The sequence below is a fragment of the Sprattus sprattus genome (genome assembly GCF_963457725.1).
Source record: "Sprattus sprattus genome assembly, chromosome: 6".
NCBI lineage: Eukaryota > Metazoa > Chordata > Actinopteri > Clupeiformes > Clupeidae > Sprattus > Sprattus sprattus.
In genome coordinates, this window is record NC_137925.1 from 32,423,292 (window position 1) to 32,445,436 (window position 22,145).

Below are 22,145 nucleotides of genomic sequence, written 5' to 3' on the forward strand. Positions count from 1 at the left end.
GCCTTCGGGCAAGCCGACTCCTTAGCAGGGCAAAGCAGAGCATTAGGGAACCAATGGGGATGGGAGGTTATGCCATGCCATGTGCTGCTTACTGTTCTTCCGCTGAAGGGAAGCTCGGGGGATGCCTCTCAGCAGCTGGTTTGTGCTCTTTTTTCATATTTGATAATCCAGGCAGGCATTTTTTTTTTTATATTGTTATTATTTGCACTGGTTTCTCTACCCAGCACACTGGGACATAAATTCTGCTTATGCTCCACTGTGTCTTTAACATGAAATTGAAGGATTTCTGCTTTAATCACCAGCTGTCGGCTTAACAGCGAGGTACCAACTCAGCAAAGTCTTTCCAGTTTTTGTACGTGGCTGAGTAGAAAATTCTCAGGCCTTCGGAAGAAGCTGCCATCGCTCATGGGTGTCTGTGTGATAAATATCTAACCAGGGTTAAAGTGCCATGCTCTTAGAACACCATTAATCACAGCCTAAACAGGCTGCCTAAACAGGCTGCCTTCACCAGCGCCTCAAGCCATTTCAAATCTATGGCTTTATAGATGTTAATTGAATGCAATGATCTGAGGGAGTTGTCAGGAGTCACCACTAATTGAAGCAAGTAGGAGCTGTTTATCTAGCCCTCATCTGACTTGAATCCCCAGTGCATGATTCCACCGCATGTTATTTTCTTCATCTTTTAGAACCAGTGCCTTTTGTTTCAAAGCTGTAGGATCCGTCAGGTCCAGGATGGAAACTGTGCTGTTCCTGTGGTGAAGGGCAGATATCCCATCATGCCTTGCCTGCTTTCACTCAGGCCTCCCTCCATGCGGAGCCAGCTGCATGTCAGCGGCAAGACGGTTTTATACGTCCCTTGGCTTTGAGACATGGGAGGTTGAATAAATTGGCTCACATGAAAGCTACCCCTGAAAGTTTGATTTATATATTAAATTCTTTCAAATGACAAACTCTGACTCTATTCCCAAGAGGCCTGATTCTCTGGAATCATTCACTTTGATTACGTGAATGAAGTGGAAGGAGAGAGAATGAAGGGAAAGCCACTGAAACTTTATCCAATTGCTTTCTTCACGGGGGCCCGACCACCTCCTCCCTCCCTCCCTCCCTCCATCTCCCCCACTGCCTGCCACCGGGCTTATCAAATCCATTTTCTCCCGTATGCAGCACGTTCCAAAACCTATCCAAGTTTGTTGCCACCTGCCCCCCCCCCCCCCCCTTTCCTCTGTACTTTGCAAATTTAGATGGCAGCCAAAGTCAAATGTGGGCATTGTGGACGACCCCATGCAAGTTGTGTCACTGTGTCCAGGCAGGGGCTGCTGGGTAATACGTTGGGCGTTAATGATCCGTCAGCCGTTGATGAGGAGCCCTCTGTAGGGCACATGAGAGCTGAGAGGAGCTGAGAGGGCTTAGACTCACGCTGGGGATTGCTGCTGTCAGACCCTGTTTGTCCTGCTGTCCTTCTCTCCAACAGCCCTGATGAGTTTGGGCTTCACCCTCTCTCAGTCCGTTCTCTCTCTCACTCTCTCTCTCTCTCTCTCTCTCTCTCTCTCTCTCTCTCTCTCTCTCTCCATCTATTTACTTTTACTTTTTTTCTCTCTCCATCTCTCTCTTACTCTTTTTTTTTCTATGTGCCTTTTTCCTCTCTCTTTCCTTCTCCCTTTTTGCTAGCCTCTATCACTTCTCTCTCTCTCTCTCTCTCTCTCTCTCTCTCTCTCTCTCTCTCTCTCTCTCTCTCCTACTGTATGTGTGAGGAAAAGCTGAGCAGTAAGGGAAATGTGCTACTGCCACTGAACTGGAACACGAAACTAATTATTAGCGTAAGCTAAGCAAAGGGAACGAGGGAGAGCAAGAATCTGGTAAACACACAGTGGCTACATCAGAATGCAGGGAGGCCCGGTGGAAAGCAGGCGTCACGGTGTCAGAGCCGTGGTGATGGTAGCTGCTGCGTGGGTGTGTGCCCATTTTAGCCGAAGCGCAGCCCGTGCTCTCTGACCCCTGACTGGTGTTAATTAGACTCTGCCCCGGCAACAGGGACGGACTGGCCATCGGGCATACCGGGCGTTTGCCCGCTGGGCCGGGGTGCAATATGGGCCGATGGTCCCGAATTTTAATTTTTAATTTTTTTCCCCATATAATGGTCTGACCGGCTGGCCCACGAAATTAGTTCATCAGCGGCCCTACTGACACTGGGCTGGCCCAATCACATCCCCTGGGCTGACCCAACACAAACCCCTTTCGATTTGGACCTGCCTACATAATGCATTAGGACCAAGGGGGTGCAACGGCAGTCTCTTGAACGTCCGCACAGGAGGCCATTTTGAGGACAGTATACTTCCGGTAGGGATCAGTGGTACGTTAGGTAACGTCAGTGATCTTCACAATCGTTTACACCAGTGGTCGGCAAATAGGGGCCCGCGGGCCGATTTTGGCCCGCCATCTATTCTGTCTGGCCCGCGAGATGACGTTAATTTGATGTATAAAAAGTATATATAAAAAAAAAAAAAAATGAATTAAAAAAAAATTCCATATTTTTAAAAAGAAAAAAAAAAGGCGTACAGCAATCCCATCAATTCCGAAACATTTATTGAGGATAGTCCTAAAGTGACAAAACAACAGGTGGAACATCTGTGCAGTTATGATGCACAGGTCTGAACGGTATTGACACGCGAGTGCGTGTGGGAGAAGGATCTGCGCTGCTCCTGAATAAAGACAGAAAAAAGGGAATTTACAATTTAAATAAGATCAAACAATATAACTGGGCATTTTTTTAGGCCTACTATTTAAAAAGGCCAGTAGGCTACTCACTTAATGGGAAAAGTGGCTCCTCCCTTCGGTCACAATTTTGTGGATGTCAGGCGACAGGGATGTCACCTTTATCCTCAAACAGTTCTCCAAGCTTGCATTGGTCAGACGGTTCCTCTCGTGTGTCTTGATTGCATTCATTGACGAAAAGCTTGACTCACACGTGTAGGTAGATGGAAACATCGTCAGCACATAAAGGGCAAGTTTCTTGATACCCATGTACTCTTCTGAGCATCCGATCCAGAAATCCTCCACGGAATGCGCACTAAACGCATCACGGACGAGGGAGCTTGACTGGAAATCGATGAGCTCCAACTGAAGCGTTGCCTCGTCCAACGAGCTCATGGTTGTTTTGGCCAGTGAGGAGAATTCCTCGCTTCGCGTGGACAATGGGTCGCGGACAAAGCCAACAATTTCCCTTGGGACACAGTAGTCTCGGAACCGCGACTGAAAGTTGTCCCGTAGCTTGTCAAGGAATTCAGTCATAATTCCTGTCACTCGCCCCCCTCCCTGTGATTTTAATGTTGCAAAGTGCAAGAGCCTTCCACTTGCTAGATCAGACTGGAACAACTCCAGCTTCCTTGTAAACGAATCCATCTTTTCGATCAGGTCCACAATGGTTTTCCCTCTCCCTTGTAGTTGCAGGTTCAGCTGGTTAAGATGGCCAAAAATATCAGTTAAGAACGCGATGTTTGAGATGGACATTTCACCTTCTAGAAAAGCCAGGTGATCGTCTGAAGCACGCATCTTGCTCATTCGCAGGAAGGTTTTCACTTGATCTAGTAGCGCACAGAAGCGCTCCAGTGCCTTTCCTTTACTTAACCAGCGCACGTCATTGTGAAGTAGCAGATCTTCGTAGCAGGCCTCTGACTCAGCAACAAGTTGGCGAAAAAGACGGTGCTGTGTGCTTGATGCACCCCGGACAAAATTAATGACTCTCATCACTTTATCCATGACACTCTTCAGCTCGCCACTGAGTCTGGCGCACAGGACACTCTGGTGAATTAGGCAATGTAGTGCGTGCATTTGTGGTGCTATCTCCTTCAATCGGGCCACCAGACCTCTGTGGCAACCAACCATGGCAGGTGCACCGTCTGTCACGATGAGGTTTATTTTCTCAAATGGTAGTGCATGTTGTTTAATCAATTCCTCAACTTTGGCAAACATAACATCCCCAGTGGTGTTCCCTTCTAATGGAATTAGAGCCAACAACTCCTCCCTGAACTCCTTCCCATCAAAATACCGCACGTAGATGCACATCTGACTGATATCAGTGTTGTCTGTACTCTCGTCAATGGCAACGGAAAAGAAGTTGGCCTGACTCAGGCCACTCATAATTGATCCGCGCACATCGTCAGATAGGCTCTCTATGCGTCGGGAAGCTGACCTCGCTGAGAGCGGCATTTCTTTCACTGAGGCAATCACTCCATCCATTGACTTATCTGTAGCCAGCTCCTCCAAAACAGCCACCATCACTTCCTTAAAAACCTCTGCGTCCGTAAATGGTTTGTTGTGACGGGTAAGAACCCATGCTGCTTTAAGGGACGCACTTGTAACCCTCTGCTGCTCGGTGAATGACCTGACAAGTATTTTGTTGCTGTGTGCATATCCAGCCTCCAATGCTTTAATTTTACTCGTTCGCACCTCTGTCCCAGGAGGATACGCGTTTTTGAACTGGCCATGTTTTGTCTCATGGTGTCTTCTGATGTTATACTCTTTGCAAACGGCAACAGCCTCATTGCAAATGAGACATGTAGGCTTGGCATTAATAAATGCAGGCAGGATAAACGCATACCTCTGCTTCCATTCTTCTTTGTAGGTCCTGCATTCTGAATCAACTTTTCTTTTCAAGGCTTTCGACAACGACATTTTGCATCTATAGCCTAACTAGCATAGCAATGTTCAGCTATTTTTACACGTCATCTAAATGTTTATATTTGTATAAGGCAGGTTGCTGGCAAGTGCCTGTTTCATGAGAGACGACACGAGATGCAGCAGGCGGCATAAAAGCAGCGAACATAAGCAAATACACGTTTTAATGGAATTAAATTAAAATGCGTTTTAAAAGTTAGATGATGTTTATTTTATTTTAATATAATAAAATGTTTTTTTTTTTTTTTTTAAATAGACCCCCCCCCCCCCCCCCCCCCCCCCCCACACACACAAAAAAAAAGCTATGGCCCGCGATGGCATTGTCTGAAAAAAAATTGGCCCGCGTCCAAACGTAATTGCCGACCCCTGGTTTACACTGTTATCTCGCGGACATTTTTGACGGATTTACAAATGACTTGATTTACAATCGTCATTACCTTGGTAATAATTCTGGATGCTTGAACATGTTGAAATGTGCAGCTTAATTGTGTATCACAGCTATTGTGTATCAGTCATTTTACATCAATTGGCGAGGCATAATTGTTCTTTCTTTTCAATATAACTTAAGTTGCACATAATAAAACTGAAGTTGCACATGATTTCCAATCGGGTTGGTTTGTTAAACATCTTACATTATGATTTCGACAGGAAATTGCGGACTTTATTGCCAATGAAGATGCCAGAATTTTGTGCAACCTGCTCTATTGAACACTCCCTTGAAACGAGACCTGTCAGAGACCTGTCAATGTTATTTTCATATGAAAACCCATGTTTATAATTCTTCATAAGTATGTAGTGCCATAAGAAATATCTTACGTTTATAACAAACCAACCCGTTTGAAAATCGGTTGAAAATTGAGCAAGTTCTGGTAACTTAAAAAGTACCACTTCCAACACAATGTTAAGGGGGAGTGAGCTATACTGTCCTCAAAATGGCCGAAATGTGCGGACATTCGGCTCCGTCGGCCAGAAACGCAGGCAGGATATCTAGCCTTTATTATAGATATCTATGATTAGGACGGTAAACAGCGTGGCCCATGGCCTTGACTTGCTTGACACGCGCACGCTAGTCTGCGGCCCATTGGCCGTCTTCTTGAGTGACTAGGGTCTCGTCCAATCATATCAGCAAACATCTTCTACCTTTAGCTAAACTTTGCCATCAGCTCCCGTGGATGACAGTGCTGGTGGCTACAGCCAGGGAGATACGATACAACGACCTACGGTAAGCTTACTGATCATGAATTAAAACGTCTCTAAAATATGTTTGACTTAGAACCTATGTTCTATGGCCAAGTTCGTTTGCATAGCTAAATACAAGACAAGTCTGTAGCTGTTGCTAGCCCTCAGCCTACTGTACTCTGAAACAGCCAGCCGTTAGCCTACACTCTATGTTGTGTGTTTGAGTGGTGCGCGGTGCCATGTCAATTGTTCCGAAAGCCCAGTATTCCCAAACCCTGGTATTCCGAAAATATGCCAATTTGTCCAGATACCGAATTATGATAGCCCGTTATACGCTCCAGTTTTCCCGTCCCCCCCGAAGTTCAGGGGCGTAGTTCAAACGTTAATGCCACCTCATCAAGCGCGTTTCCTACAGGAGGAAATAGACTCCCTTCTAGAAAAGGGAGCAATACAGCCTGTCCTCTCGGAGACGAGAACAGGGGGTTCTTCAGTCGCTATTTTCATGGAAAATATCGACCGATCTTATACCTCCGTATTCTGAACAAAGCTTTAAAGTGTATGATGTGTATTGCATTTAGATTAATTAAGACCACCACCTTAACACACAAACTCTTGTTGAACTCATACAGTAGTAGGTTCAGTGACGTGCGGTGAGACAGCTGTCTTCTGGAGCTTCTGCGAGCCCGTGAATCAATGTTTCGTTGGAATCATGATGTAACGTTGTTGTAGCGGGAATACAGCAATGCTATTTGTATTTTCTAATTGGCAGGTCATATGTATGATTCTAGACTTCGCTAAGCACTGAAGCGACTGAAACGGTGAATTTTGATCACATTCAGCGAAGTTAACAGGTAAAACGGGAGAAAAATAGGGCGTCTTTAGGCCGTCCTGCCTAAAAGTAGGGCGTCCCGTTTCTTCTTATTTTTTAGTAGACTATAGGGCAGACGCCCTGCTAGCTATAAGCCTGGTTGGTGTAGACATTCGAGATTAAAAATGTGTGTTATCGAATTTAGTGGGCCGGTCTGGTTCAAAATGCCTGGGCCGATTTTTTGTCCCAGTCCGCCCCTGCCCGGCAACAAGCCTTGCCACTCGGATAACGAGCCACACTTCTCTTCTTTTTTTATCCTTCTTTTCCTGTCTCTCTTTCAGCGGTGCATGCTGCAGCCTCGAGACATTGCTTGATTCATGCGCAGTCGAAGGTGGTGATATGAAGTGGTGTCTGTTTAACTGTACGGTGGCCTCTTAGAAAGTATGCTTGAGGGAAAGAATGAAAGGTGCCACATGAAAGGCTTCTGAATCGTGGTTACTGGCGCTTCGACAAGTCTTTTTTTCTGTCATTCCCAACGTAACTGACTGAGAGGCATTGCTTGATTCATGCGCAGTCGAAGGTGGTGATATGAAGTGGTGTCTGTTTAACTGTACGGTGGCCTCTTAGAAAGTATGCTTGAGGGAAAGAATGAAAGGTGCCACATGAAAGGCTTCTGAATCGTGGTTACTGGCGCTTCGACAAGTCTTTTTTTCTGTCATTCCCAACGTAACTGACTGAGAGGCAATGCCTCAGTGAAGAGCCCCCCCCCCCCCCCCCCCCACAATAATAATTTTAATAATTCTATGACAGCCAGCTGTCAAATACTAATACAAAAGAAAAAAAAAGGCCCTCTAGGTTGACATCATAAACCAGTTTAAAAAGTAGCTCTAGCAAAATTCGAACTGTTTGAGAAGAAAGATATTCACTGATAGCACAATCTCAGCAGTCATTGTCCAAAATAAAAAGCAGATAAGGCAGGTTTGACCTTCGGCACGGCCAAGCACTCTGCCTATCTCACGACTCCTATCTGAATCGGTCTGTGCTCCCCCGCTGTGTGTGTTTAATGAGAAACTAATGAAGGCCTGTTGAAGTTTTTGCCTGTGCTGATTGTCTGGCTGAGAGAGAGCACACAGCTGTCTCTGCCTGCTCTGGTGTGTGTGTGTGTTTGTGTGTGTGTGTGTGTGTGTGTGTGTGTGTGCTCGGACCAGCACTTCCTAATCCAATGAGAATAGGCGCAGTGATTGAGTGTCCTGATCCATTGTCCTATGGCAGAATCTAAAAGGAATCAAAAGACATAACCACACATGAAATAACCAAGTGGCTCAAGCAAGCATAAGTCTTGTAATCTCGTGTCGCTGTCACACACAGCCTCGTGCACGGAGGGTGTACATGGAGCCATCGCAGCACGCAGCGCTCCTTGGAGCTTGTTTACTTGATTTCTTTACCATCTTATTCTTGCCCTGTAAGGCTCTCTCAAAACGGGAGTTCCTTCCTGTCTCCTAGGTGCTTCTTTCATTATTTCGTTCCTTTTTTCCTTCTTTCTTTCACACCGGCTCATCCTCCCTTTCTGCTTTCAAGGTTGTCCAAAAGAATAATTCAAGCTTGGCTGCTTTCACCTTAATGTGGTGCGTTTATTATCCGTCTGTCCCCTAACTCTGTCACTCTCAAGCGTGGATAGCCAGCCGTTGAGAAACACGTGTCTCTCCAGCAGGCCAGAGTGTGGAGCTGAGGTTTCAGTACACCCCCACACCTCTCTGTACACACACACATATTCACACACACACACACACACACACAAACACAACCCCACACACACACACACTGAGAGGAGCCACAAACCTACACAAGAGCAGAGAGGAACCATAGGCAGAATTTGTCCCTGGTGGCATCAGCATGCACCATTTCAGTTGATGATGTTTCGCGCACGCACACACACACACACACACATACTCACACACATACTCACATACACACACACGAACACACACACACACACACACACACACACACACACACACACACACACACACACACACACACACACAAATACACTCACACACACAGACATTCCCCCCATCCAACCTGAAGTGTGGAACTATTCCACGCCTCAGAGCAGAATTTAATTGCAGAGCTTTTCACAAGGGTTCTATTATTGCTCGTCTACATGTTTATCTCATTGCACTTGCACCGTCGAAAAGACAGCATGTGTGTCTCAAAGAGGAATGAGTGAAAGAAAGAAAAGGTGCATGCCAACACATGTTTTAGGGCTTATGTCAACATAATCAAGCCATCAAAGACATAATTCATGGCCCATCATCTGGAGTTAATACATACCTGAGAGCCATGTGTGCCGATCCCTCAATGTGTGCCGATCCCTCACTAAACAAAGATAGGTAGACTAAGTCTGTTTATGGAAATTATTAAGTTCATCTTTAAATGCATGTTGAGTCAACGTGGTGGGTTATTACTGTCGGCAGTATTTGATTAAACATTTTTGAGGCTATCAGCTGAATATTTCTGTAAGCGAGAGATTTAGTCTGGAGTATTTGCTTCCCAGCCTACTCGAGCGGAATCTCATTGAGTGTGGAAACACACTGGGAGCCGTGAGATTTGCCCTGATGTTTGTTTTGCTATGTGTTACTAACAGTCGGATCCACAGGCTTCTGAAATGCTATGTCAGGTGGAAAGGGGGGAGGGTGTAGGGGGAGAAAACAGAAGGAGAGAGAAAGAGAACCGGAGACTCTGAAATGATGCTTACACAGGGTTAAAGCAGCATTAGCCATTTAGGTAAGGGACCTGTCTCTCTCTCTCTATCTTTCCTCTTCCCCCTCTCTTTCCCTGTCCCTCTGGGATTGAGAGGTGTAGATCCAGAGGCTGTGGCGGTATTGAGATCTGAGTGAGACTCTCTTTCATTAACTCCTAATCCCAAATTAGTTAATCTGCTATCGGCCTCACGCTAAGCTCCCAGTGCAGCGGCGTGCACGATAAGTGCCCCTCAGATTTACTCTAATTAAGAGATGAAAGGCCAAGAAAAAGATCCATCATTAAAAGCTGTGGCCGGGCTTGTAGGGGTGTGTGGCTCCCACACGTACACAGCACACCATGCTGATCTGGGATCAGGCCCGTGTCCCCCACACACACGTACACAGCACATCATCCTGTTCTGGGATCAGGCTCATGTACCCCATACTTGCTTAGGTCTGTGGCTCCCACACGTACACACCACACCATGCTGTTCTGGGATCAGGCTCATGTCCCCCAGACTCGCTTAGGTCCCGCTAATGAGTGAGGCATTGTTGGAAGCGGAGGGACTTGAGGGATGACTGTTTTAGCTGAAGAGCAATTCTGATCATGTGGAGGGGGGACTGGCTGCTGACGCACCTCCTCCTTACACACACAGACACACACACACACACACACACACACAGACACAGACACACACACACACACACACACACACACACACACAGACACACACAGACACACACAGACACACACACACACACACACACACACACACAGACACACACACACAGACACACACACACACACACACACACACACACACACACACAGACACAGACACACACACACACACACACACACACACAGACACACACAGACACACACACACACACACACACACACACACACAGACACACACACACAGACACACACACACACACACACACACACACACACACACAGGCCTCTCAGTCACCATACGCCTCATCACCGTAAGGTCAGATCGTCCTAACCTCCATTCACTACTGCAAACAATGCAATTTTTCCTCTACCTGGTGAGATTTCCATGCAAAAGAAAGACAGGTCACACTGCATTATGCCGCTTCACTTTAGAGGAGATGGCAGTCATTCTTCCTGCTGCCGCACAGCACACAAACGCCAAGGAAGCTCCAACTGGCAGAATTTCCCCCTAGAACACTCCGGAACGCCCTTGGTTAATATTCAACTTTACTCTGGAAGAAAGCTGTAGTGCTGAGGCCAGGGCTCATGTTCCCTTTCCTTGGCTTAATGGTTTAGTCTTCACGTTCAGCCAGCAATTATCAATAATGATGTGTTCTCCCCATAATTGCTACTGTCCCTTGACAAACTAGTCTAATGTTCGGTGTCCTTAATGAGCAAGGTCCACTCTCATGGAGACTCATAGCTCAACCCCACAGTGTGTGCTGGGCCACCCCTCCCCTCACTGCTTCTTCTCCTCCTTCCTCTTCCTCTCTTTCACTGCTCCCTGCATCTTCTTCTCCTCCTTCCTCTTCCTTTCTTTCACTGCTCCCTGGATCTCCCTTTGTTTTCTTCCCCATCATCAGATACACTCAGCCCAGCCTCTTTTATTCTCTTCCTTTCCCTCTCTCTCTCTATGTTTCTCTCCTTGTCTCCCTCCATCCCTCTCTCTCCCTCTTATCACAGTTCATTTCAGTTCAGTGTAGCCTATGGGTAATATCAGAACTGTTTAGCAATGTTTTCTAAAGGCCACATCACATAACTGGTCTGTTTATGTTGCTTGAGAGTGTAGGCCTTGTGTGTCTCAGTCAGCTTTATGGAGGCTGTGTCTGTGGTGACCTGTAACAGAGAGGCAAGAGCCCATTCATCCTTAATGCATCTCATTGTTTGAGACTTGGGGGGACACCCAAAAACAACACCACCTCCTGCTTCAGATATACCACCCTCCTCTCCCCTGACTCCTGCTTCAGATACACCACCCTCCTCTCCCCTGACTCCTGACTCCTGCTTCAGATACACCACCCTCCTCTCCCCTGACTCCTGACTCCTGCTTCAGATACACCACCCTCCTCTCCCCTGACTCCTGCTTCAGATACACCACCCTCCTCTCCCCTGGCTCCTGCTTCAGATACACCACCCTCCTCTCCCCTGACTCCTGCTTCAGATACACCACCCTCCTCTCCCCTGACTCCTGCTTCAGATACACCACCCTCCTCTCCCCTGACTCCTGCTTCAGATACACCACCCTCCTCTCCCCTGACTCCTGACTCCTGCTTCAGATACACCACCCTCCTCTCCCCTGACTCATGACTCCTGCTTCAGATACACCACCCTCCTCTCCCCTGACTCCTGCTTCAGATACACCACCCTCCTCTCCCCTGACTCCTGCTTCAGATACACCACTCTCCTCTCCCCTGACTCCTGACTCCTGCTTCAGATACACCACCCTCCTCTCCCCTGACTCCTGCTTCAGATACACCACTCTCCTCTCCCCTGACTCCTGCTTCAGATACACCACTCTCCTCTCCCCTGACTCCTGCTTCAGATACACCACTCTCCTCTCCCCTGACTCCTGCTTCAGATACACCACTCTCCTCTCCCCTGACTCCTGCTTCAGATACACCACTCTCCTCTCCCCTGACTCCTGACTCCTGCTTCAGATACACCACCCTCCTCTCCCCTGACTCCTGCTTCAGATACACCACTCTCCTCTCCCCTGACTCCTGCTTCAGATATACCACCCTCCTCTCCCCTGACTTCAGATACACCACCCTCCTCTCCCCTGACTCCTGCTTCCTCTCACTCTGACATATTGGGTTTCAGCGGTCTCTGGAGTGAGCACAAGGGCATTGGGTTTTGATTCACGCACACAATCATAAACTCATGGGATTTTAATATCAAATAAAACTTTCACCAAAGGGGTTGGAAGAGAGTTTTTTTGGTAAAGTCAAAAGGACGTTAAGTGTTCCAAGGTTAATATAGTATAATAGTTGTATAATTCGAGTCAGTCCTGTGACTGCCTGTATATCCTCGCCAGCATTGTGGCTCAGGGGTTTTATTTCTCTCTCCCCGGCCTCCTCTCTCTCTCTCTCTCTCTCTCTCTCTCTCTCTCTCTCTCTCTCTCTCTCTCTCTCTCTCTCTCTCTCTCTCTCCCCCTCTCTCTCTCTCTCCCTCTCCCCCTCTCCGTTTCTCTCCCCCCCTCTCTCTCTCTCTCTTCGTCTCCCTCAATCTCCCTCCCTCTCTCTCTCTCTTTCCCTCCCTCTTTCTCTCTCTCCCCAGTGGCACAAGTTCAAGTAAATGTGATGTTGATTTCCAGCTGCTGTTTGCTGTTGTGATTGGGGGCCTGTGCCCTGTGTTGATTTGATTGAGTGGAAGGCCATGGAGGGTAAACAATGCCAGGGGGCTCGGCCCGAAGGTCACCCTCGAGAATACAGGGCCACCAGGCTGATCCATAGGGTTCCTCCAAGACTGCTCCCATGATCTTAGCGCATTTGTCCAGCAGACTAACCTTGACCCAGGTTTATTTATTGTTCAAAATTCAGACTTTTCTATGCACACCTTATGCAGCGCTAATGTGCTATGCCACCGTGCACTTCCAACCTGAGGGCTTCCAAACCTTCCAGAGCCCTTGTTTGGGTCAGCCCAGCAACTGTGTCGTCTTTTGTTACCTGACAGTTTACACAGTTGCAAAACTTTCCTGCCCCCATTCTGTAACCCTCTCCTGGCACTCCATGAACACATGCTCTGCAGCCCAGTGTGGAGCTGTTGCCATGCGGGGTAATTGGACGACATACCTCTCAAAGGCTTTATGAAGTGAACGGATGTTTACACGGGTGGGGGGGTTGAGCTGAGCCAAGCCGCCTGGTGCCGTGGATACCAGAATGGGACAGTAATTAGCGAGATGGGGATGCAGACAGGCGGAGGTGGAAACATTAGCCGGGTTATTGTGATTGCCGTCTAGATGCCTTCAAACAATGGAGACAAGCAGTGGAGAGTGACAGTGAGATGGGGGATGGGGTGGGGGCATAGGGTATCCTCCAGGCAGGAATGTGCAGATCGCATTAGCACTCCTGGTCTCGCCATCTCTTTGACACCACCTCTGGAAGTGTGAAGCTCTTTCATCGGCCCCCGGTTGGTATTAATTGCAAATGCTGACAGCATGAGGCAACCTGGACCAGATTGGGCCTTCGATCTTAATTAAATCTCACCTGTGGACCTTGAGACTTAGCATTCTTTCAAAGTTGTCTTACACAAAGAAAGGCAGAATAGGTATTAATGATTTCCTCCATATTAATATTCACACAAAAAAATAAAGTTCTTACCAAAAGATATGACTAAGAGAGAGGCACATGCCATCTAGTACATGTTCCAAAACTCATTAAGCAGTATCCTCTGATGTCCAGTCAATTCCCTTCAGCCATGTGGTCACTCTGCATGCCAGTGTGGACGAGTCTGGGCACAGTTTGCCATTTTCTCCTCTCATCCTTATTTTTGGCGAGAAAAGACCTGTCCAGTTACTGAAATAACTCCGGCCCTGTTGTTGTGGCTTGAGGTACTGTTGTTGTTTTGAATGAATTCTCCACACGCTTTCGATTTGCTCTCACAGTTAACAAGCTTGTCGTCTCGGGCGGATGGCATTGTCAGATCACCTGTTAGAAAACAATAGTGGAGGTGGTTTTGCAAACCTGCGGTCTACCATTTCAAAGAACTTTGACAGAATCTGTTTCGGTCAAATTGGAAGGGCTGTCTTGTTAGTCAGAGGAAAAGGGTTTCTCTGCTCTTAAAATGATAATGGTGACTTTTTACCCTCGGTTACTGAGTCAGTCAGTCAATCAATCAATCGTTATGTAATGGGCTAACTGCAGTTGCTTCAATACAAAACTCCCAACAGCAGCCAGTCAAGGTTATCCTGGAGTGGTCAAAATAAGGTATTTTCTTACAAACAAAAGTGTCGCTGATGTAATCTACGGCAGTGATTTTGGAATAGTTTCATAAAGACAGCAAGACGAAGATTATGATTTTGAACCCAACATTTTAAAGTAGTATTATTGTAAGCTTGTTATGTCAAAGCAGAGAGCTCAAGTGAGAAGTCTAATGCAACTCCTACGAATGCTGAAAATATCTCCGGTGTTCTGTTCACAAAATGTATCTGTGTGTGTGTGTGATAGAGATTATTTCCAAACACTGTTAATGACTTAAGAATATAATAATCAAGTGCCTTGTATTCATATATTCCTTGTATGAATCATGTGCTTATGAAAGCAGGAGCATGGCTTTTCTCTGTGTGTGTGTAACTAGAATATTAGGTGCCACTAAGTCTGCATATGAACAAGAGCATGTTTAGACCAGAGGAGATAAGAAAGGAACTGTGCTTCTTCCGACCTTGTGCAAAACTGCCATACTTGCAAGACAGGGAGCCTCGGACGTGAGAAATCCACCACGTGATCATCCCTGCTGAAAGCTAAACTTCTGTCTATATAAACCTTGTGCGAAGGGTTTATCAGGGCCTTCACTGTCAGCCTTGTGCTGGTAGGGGAGCCCAATTGCAATTGTCTTTGTATGTTTGTCTAATAAATATACTTCCATGCAGCTCCGGAGTCCTGAGGTAACTAGGGTGAATTTTCACCTATCAGTGTGTGTATGTATTCACATCTCTCATTTGAAATCCTCCCAGTTTGAATAGTAAATTGTGTAGTCCAGCGTTGCTTTGTTCTAAGAGACTTTTCTCAAGAGGCCTTTAGCTTGTGAGCTGCCCCGCTGCTCCTCATTAGCTTTCATTGTGGCTTTCAATAGCGTTTTATGTGCCTCACAGTATTGTTTTACAAACTGCAGTAAAAAATCGGTAAAAGACGGTGTCAAATGACTTCCTGTTGCCAGACGCACGCTTGTTCGTTTCCCCCCCTCCCATTTTTCCGCTATCCTTTATCCCCTTTTTCTTGTAACCATTAAGTCATTGCTTTTAGCAAAGAGGAGAGCGTGGTTTCATATGGAGAATTCATCATCTCATGATGAGTCTCCCTTCACAGCCTCTGCAGTTGTTATTGTCTTCACCTCACCGCCCTTTCAGCTTCTCTTAGCTTTTACAGTGATGCAGACTACCACCACCACCACCACCACCACCCTCCCCACCACTCTCTCCTGTGTCTGTCTTTAACCGTGATGCAGACTACCCCACCACCACCACCACTACCACCACCACCACTCTCTCCTGTGTCTGTCTTTAACCGTGATGCAGACCCCCCCCCCCCCCCCCCCCCCACCACCACCACCACTCTCCCCTCTGTCTGTCTTTAACCGTGATGCAGACTCCCCCCCACCACCACCACCACCACTCTCCCCTCTGTCTGTCTTTAACCGTGATGCAGACTTACCCCCCACCACCACCACCACCACCACCACCACTCTCTCCTGTGTCTGTCTTTAACCGTGATGCAGACTTACCCCCCACCACCACCACCATCACTCTCTCCTGTGTCTGTCTTGGCTATGTGGATGCCCAGCTCTCTGGGGGGAAGCGCCTGAGGAATGTGCGCTGGGGCTGGCGGCTGCTTTTCCACTGAGTGTGCACAAACCATATGGTAGCGCTTCAGCCTCCCCCCGAGCTGATGCCCCTCTGGGCACGGACCTGTGGAAAAGCACAGACAGACAGACGGTACGGGAGGGGAGGGGATCCGCTCTGCCCACGCAGCTCCGTCGCTCGCTCGCTCCGAGTCAGACGCCGCGCAGCTCTCCCAGCTATGAGGCTAGTCTCTGTTGCTGCTCTTTTATAGGGGTGGGTTCAAGGTTCTTGCACAGGTCTGGGAAAAACTCTTCATTTCCTGACCAGAAACCATGTGGGAAGTCAGATGGGGTTTTATGGGGCATTCTTGGATAATCTGTGGATCGAGCTGCACATGCAGCTGTTTTCTGTTCAAGCTGATTCGGACAGAATTCAGACACCATTCCACATCTCTCCCTTTCTATGATGCTAATGTGTTGAAGGCCCTGTAAAAGTCAAATGGAACTGGGTTCAGTTCATATCCTTACACAGCAAGTAGAATCTCCATTTCCAATTATTCATTTAGCCAGTGCTTTTATCCAAAGTGTCTTATGGTACAAGTAGGGCATGCATTTGAATCATGCTCCCTGAGAAACAAGTATAAACTCTTTAAAAGTGTCCATAATGAGAGAGCAGGAACCCTGTCGTATCTTTAATGGCGTTAATGGGGATCCTGTCAGTAGAGAGAGTGCCTTTCCGTGTCGTTGAAATCAGGTTGCTTTTTAAGTGCAGGTTGAGAGCGGTGACAGAATGCCAGGCCTGAGTTTGAGCTGAGAGACCTGGGAGGTCACCAGGAGGAGGTGGTAGTTGTGTGGAGGGAGGGGGGTCTTGTTGACTGCTGGTTATTGACTTGCGTGATAGACCCTGTTGCTTTGCTTACTTACCCAGGGCTGCTCAGGGGGGCAGTGGACAGAATGTGTTTGATTTGCTCTGGAGGCATCCGTGCTTGGCAGAAGAAGCATGGCGCCTGGGGTTGTTTTCTGTGGGTGCGTGCATGTTTATGCTTCTGTGTATGTGCTGCTGTATGTGAATGTGTACAAGGCAGACATACAGAATGCTGTGTGCACTGAGGCGAAAGGAAAACCTTTGCTTCGGCCAATTCTCATTTGGCGTGGGCTTTTGCAATCGCCACCTCCTCTTACTGAATAAACAGTGTTTAGCCCAGGGAGCTTCTATCAGTTTGTTTGGTGTATAGTCTGCTTATTACACCACTAGATCAAATGTGGTTGCAGGCCCCAAGTATGCTGGGTAGTTCTTATTACATATGCCTTTATCTGGTAATAACAACAATGGCTGTTTTTGCTAGTGATGAATATTTTCCTGTGCGTGTGTATGTGTGTGTGTGTGTGTGTGTGTGTGTGCGTGCGTGTGGCAGCTCTCTCATGTATGTGACTCAGCATCACTCGACATGTGCCCCGGTCTTACTCTCTTCTCTTAAAAATCACAAAGCATAAAAATGTAGTATTCCCTGCCATTGCCTGAGCTTAATTCAGATGGTAATTTCCTCTGTGCTCAAACAGCCCATTGCGGTTCAGAAGCTATTAAGCCCAAAGCATTGGGGAATGTAACCAAATCTGCACAAGTGATTTGAGACCCTGCTTGACTCATATATTACTCTGTCTATTTCATTCTTTCACTCTCCCGGTGGGTCTCTTTCTCTCTCCATCTCTTTCCCTTTCTCACACACACACACACACAGATACTTGATCTCTTTTACATACCCGCATTGTGCCTGTCTCTCCTGCTGTTGGACGTTCTGTACTTTCTCAACACAGATTCACAGACAGGCTTTATCTGCCTTTCCTCCACGTACCTTTCTGTCTCTCTCACACACACACACACACACACACACACACACAAACACACACAGACACACAGACACAAACACACGCGCACGCACAAACATACAGACACACAGACACACAGACACACAGACACACGGACACACGGACACACGGACACACGGACACACGGACACACGGACACACGGACACACGGACACACGGACACACGGACACACGGGCACACACACAGACACACACACACACACGCACACGCACACGCACACGCACACACACACACACACACGTTTATACTCTGTCTCCTCCTGTCTCTTACCCTGTCTGCCCTCTTTCCAAATGTCCTGTCCCATTTGAGTATCATTTCTGCCCACTAACAGCCATCATTAGTCTGATCAAAGCTCCCTGCATTCTGCTCTGTTCCAGAGGGCATACGCAACATGACCATGGACTCCAGCCCCATGAACATGCCCATGTCTGACCCCAACCCCTGGGCCACCGCCATGAACAACCTGGGGATGGCCCCCATGGGGATGCCTGCTGGACAACCCTTAATGTCAGGTAAGACAAGCCAAGCCTCCTTTTCCTCTCCCCTATCTGTGGTCCCACTTCTCTGGCTTTCTCTCTTTCTGTCTCTCTCTCTCTCTCTCCTTCTCTCTCTCCATCTCTCGCTTTCTCTCTCTCTCTATCTCTCCTTCTCTCTCTCCATCTATCGCTATCTTTCTCTCTCTCTCCTCTCTCTCCATCTCTCCTTCCTCCTCTCCTCAGAGACCTGCGCTCTGTCTCCATTAGACATCTGCCCTGCCTCTCCAAACCTACGAGCACACGTCCATTCCTGCCGAATGCCTGAGTTCACTCAGATTTATGGCAGGGAGGAGGCTGAGAAGCAAGAGCTGAATGGCTGCTGAGGGACTAGTGTGTGTCCCTAGTCTGCCAAGCGCTGTTTGTGTGTGTGTGCGTTCACATTTGTGTGTGTGTGTGTGCGTGTGTCTGTGTGTGTGCGTGCGTGCGCACACGTGTGTTGCCGTCTGATGTCTGTATGTCTGAGTGCAGTGCTGCTGGTTGCATCCCTCCCTCTCTGTCTCCCCTCCTTCTGCGTTGTCTTGCCGACGTCGGCCACTTTCCTGCGCCCACACTGAAGCGGTGGTGACGGGTGGTGCTGAGTCGGCAGGACGCCGAGTTATGAGTCTATTCACCGCTGGAAGACTTCAGGGGCACCGCAGTGCCCAGAAAGAGTCACCAGCCTAATTAGTCTCAGCACCGTTCGCCCCTGGTCCTAATGCACCACACTTCATGCCCTTCAAGGTGTGATACCCATTCAGTTGGGTGTGTGTGGACATATGTCTGTGTGCATGGAGTTCTGTGTATGTGAGAGACTAACTCACATGCTTTCTCAACAAACTGGTTGGAGATGCCAAGTGCTTATAAACCCCCCCCCCCCCCCCCCCCTGCACACACACACACACGCACACACGCACACACACACACAAACACACGCATACACACACACACGCACACACGCACGCACACACACGCACACACACACACAAACACACGCACACACACACACACACACGCACACACATACACACACACACGCACACACATACACACACACACACGTGGGTTGGTGACGTGTACCAGTCTTCCCACTGACTGTGCCCACTTGATAGAGTCAACCCTCTGGCCTACTCCTTCAGGAATGGCCAGTAGGCGACAGCTGCTCTGACACAATTCATGTGGGATTAAAGGGATGAACTGGATATAAACATCATTGGAATACAGTGCAACGCATCCACTGTCTTATCTTTATGCTTTATGCATCCCTCCTCCTCCCCCCAACCACACCAGGATCATTAAAATGACAGAGGGAGTGTGGGGATTCATCACACACTAGCATTAGCAACACGCGCTCCGCTTTGAGGCGGCCCATCTGCTAAGATTAATGTTTCCACGACACTCTGTATGAGCTCTATGTTTGTGTGTGTGTGTGCGTGTGTGTATGTGTTTGTGTCTCTGTGTGTGTGTGTGTGTGTGTGTGTGTGTGTGTGAGTGTGTGAGTGTGTGAGTGTGTGTGTGTGTGTGAGTGTGTGAGTGTGTGAGTGTGTGAGTGTGTGAATGTTTGTGTGTGTGTGTGTGTGTGTGTGTGTGTGTGTGTGTACATGCATGCATCTCTATTTGAATGCACGCTCTTATCAACAACCTGATGGGGATATGCACTCTGCTGTCAGAGCTTGCTGTCTCCTCTACTCGCTTGCCACATTGTTCCTCCCCAAATCCTATTTGCACCGTTCACAGGCTGGAGTCTCCCTTTCTCCTTCTGCCAGCTAATTATGGAGGCTGCCGAGCGAGTTAGAATGGCCCGTGTCTTGGGTGGTGCTGGTGGGGAGGGTGGGGGTGTGGTTGGGAGGGGGGTGTGGTGGTGCTGGTTGGGTGTGGTGTGGAGGGGGGCTGTGGTGGTGGGGGGGGGGGTTTGTGGTGGGAAGAAGGGGGGTGTGGAGGGGAGGGGGCTGGAGGATATTGATGGGCGGTCTGCACCACTGGGGCCGGTGGCTCCTTGATCCATGAGCCGTGAGACAAGCGACTGCTTGACTGCATCACGCAGGCTGGCAGCCCCCTGGTCTTTCCATTCTAATCAGCTCGCCGCACACGCAGACCCCACAGAGAGTCATCTGTCCAGAGTCACGTCATGTGTCTCCTGCTGCGGAGTCACGAGTGTGTGTGTGTGGGGTGACCTGTTGTCTGATTGGGGTACTGAAACATGTGGTGAGGAGGCCACTGTTTTGATTCTTGGGATTGGGCAAGGGGGGGAGGGGGGGAAGAGTGGGACGCTGGGAACTGAGGCGTGTCGGAGTTTCCCCCTCATTAATCACCTGAGCAAGCAGCTGCTGTTACACACACACACACACACACACACACACACACACACACACACACACCACCTTCCCACACCAGCCCCTTCAGACACCTCCACGCTTAAGAGCCCAAACTCTTTCCTTTCCAGCGGATGGCATCATTACCGTTCTGGCATCGCTGAGTCAGCACCTCCATCCTCCCTGCTCACAGAGTAAATTATGACAAATAACGCTCACGCTCACACACACACACACACACACAAATGCAATCAGGCCAGCATCCTCGCTCGCATCACACGTCCACACACCCACACTCGCCATTTCACGCTTGACATCTATGCCTGAATAATCACATTCAAGGCTCTGACAGGAAGTAAGCACATTGTCCAAAAAAAAAGTTGAGAGTGGAGTGAGTGCGCTGAGACATCAGAGAGCTCTTTTCTATTTCTCTCAGACTCTATTTGAGACTCCAGTGAGCCTTTTCTCTTTCTCGCTGACTTCATATGAGACTCCATTACAAATCTTTCCCTCAATCTTGTTTTGCCTAGCTGCCTTGAACCCTTTTGTTGGAGAAAAAGAAAAAATGTGAGCAGCCGTCTGCCAGAAAAGCTGTACACAAACACACAAACACACAAGCACACTCACACGCAAACACATGAAATCCCATGAACACACAAAAGTACACACACAAGCAAACTCAGACGCATACACAAAAAAGCCAACAAACTCACACATACACACACAAGCAAAAGCATGAACACACAAAGGCACACACACAAGCAGAGGCATAAACACACAAAGGTACACACACAAGCACAACAAACTTGCCTGCAAAGGCCCTCTCTCTCGCTGCCCTGCTCTGTCTTTCACCATAAATGAACATAAGTGTGCTCCGAAAACACACTCGGCCTCGAGAGCTTTGTCTGGATCTTCTTCTCCATTAAGAAAAAGAAAACACACACCAGCAACACTGGGAGAGAAGGAGCCAGAGAGGGCCGGTGCGGTGAACTACCCAAACACTCCATTAGGCCTCGGCCAGCAGCGGCTGGGTTATTGATAATTCATGCGTAATGGCTGACCACCTGTGCTCTTGTGTAAGAGTAGCAAAGGCGCAGTAATGTGCCGGATTGTACAGAATTGTGTTAACACAGCACTCGTTTTGAGAGAGTGATATGGTCCTAGCGGCTCAGGTCCACCTGGCCTGGGTGGAACACAGCTTGCGTATCCCGGCGTTTCAAGTGGGATATGGTATTACAGTCAGGGCCAAGCCGAGCCCCAGCGCCCCAGAGCCCCAGCGTCACACTCCATCAACTGTACACACTGTACCAGATGTATTGCGTAGGTACAACACGTACAGTAGCCTCCACAGACCCACACAGATTTACTATGCACGTATTACACAGCAGTGTTAAACACACTGGCCCGCACAAACACCCCCCTGCATACACACACACACACACACACACACAGAGGCTGCTAGGCTTGGTGACTCAGAGAGAGGGAGCAGATTGGAGCCTTTGAAGCTCTCTGGTGCAGGCTACTCTCTGCTC

General features: G+C 48.2%; 1 protein-coding gene across 6 annotated transcripts in view; it reads left to right on the top strand.

Annotated features, from left to right (window-relative positions):
- The window catches only part of LOC308367225 (ecto-NOX disulfide-thiol exchanger 2-like), a 295,423-nt gene that overhangs the window by 182,888 nt on the left and 90,390 nt on the right, over positions 1-22,145 (top strand). For all 6 annotated transcript variants that reach the window (XM_080841064.1, XM_080841068.1, XM_080841069.1 and 3 more), the window contains one exon: positions 18,167-18,301. In XM_080841064.1, coding sequence (XP_080697190.1) covers positions 18,167-18,301 — 135 coding nt within the window. The remainder of the gene's footprint in view (positions 1-18,166; positions 18,302-22,145) is intronic.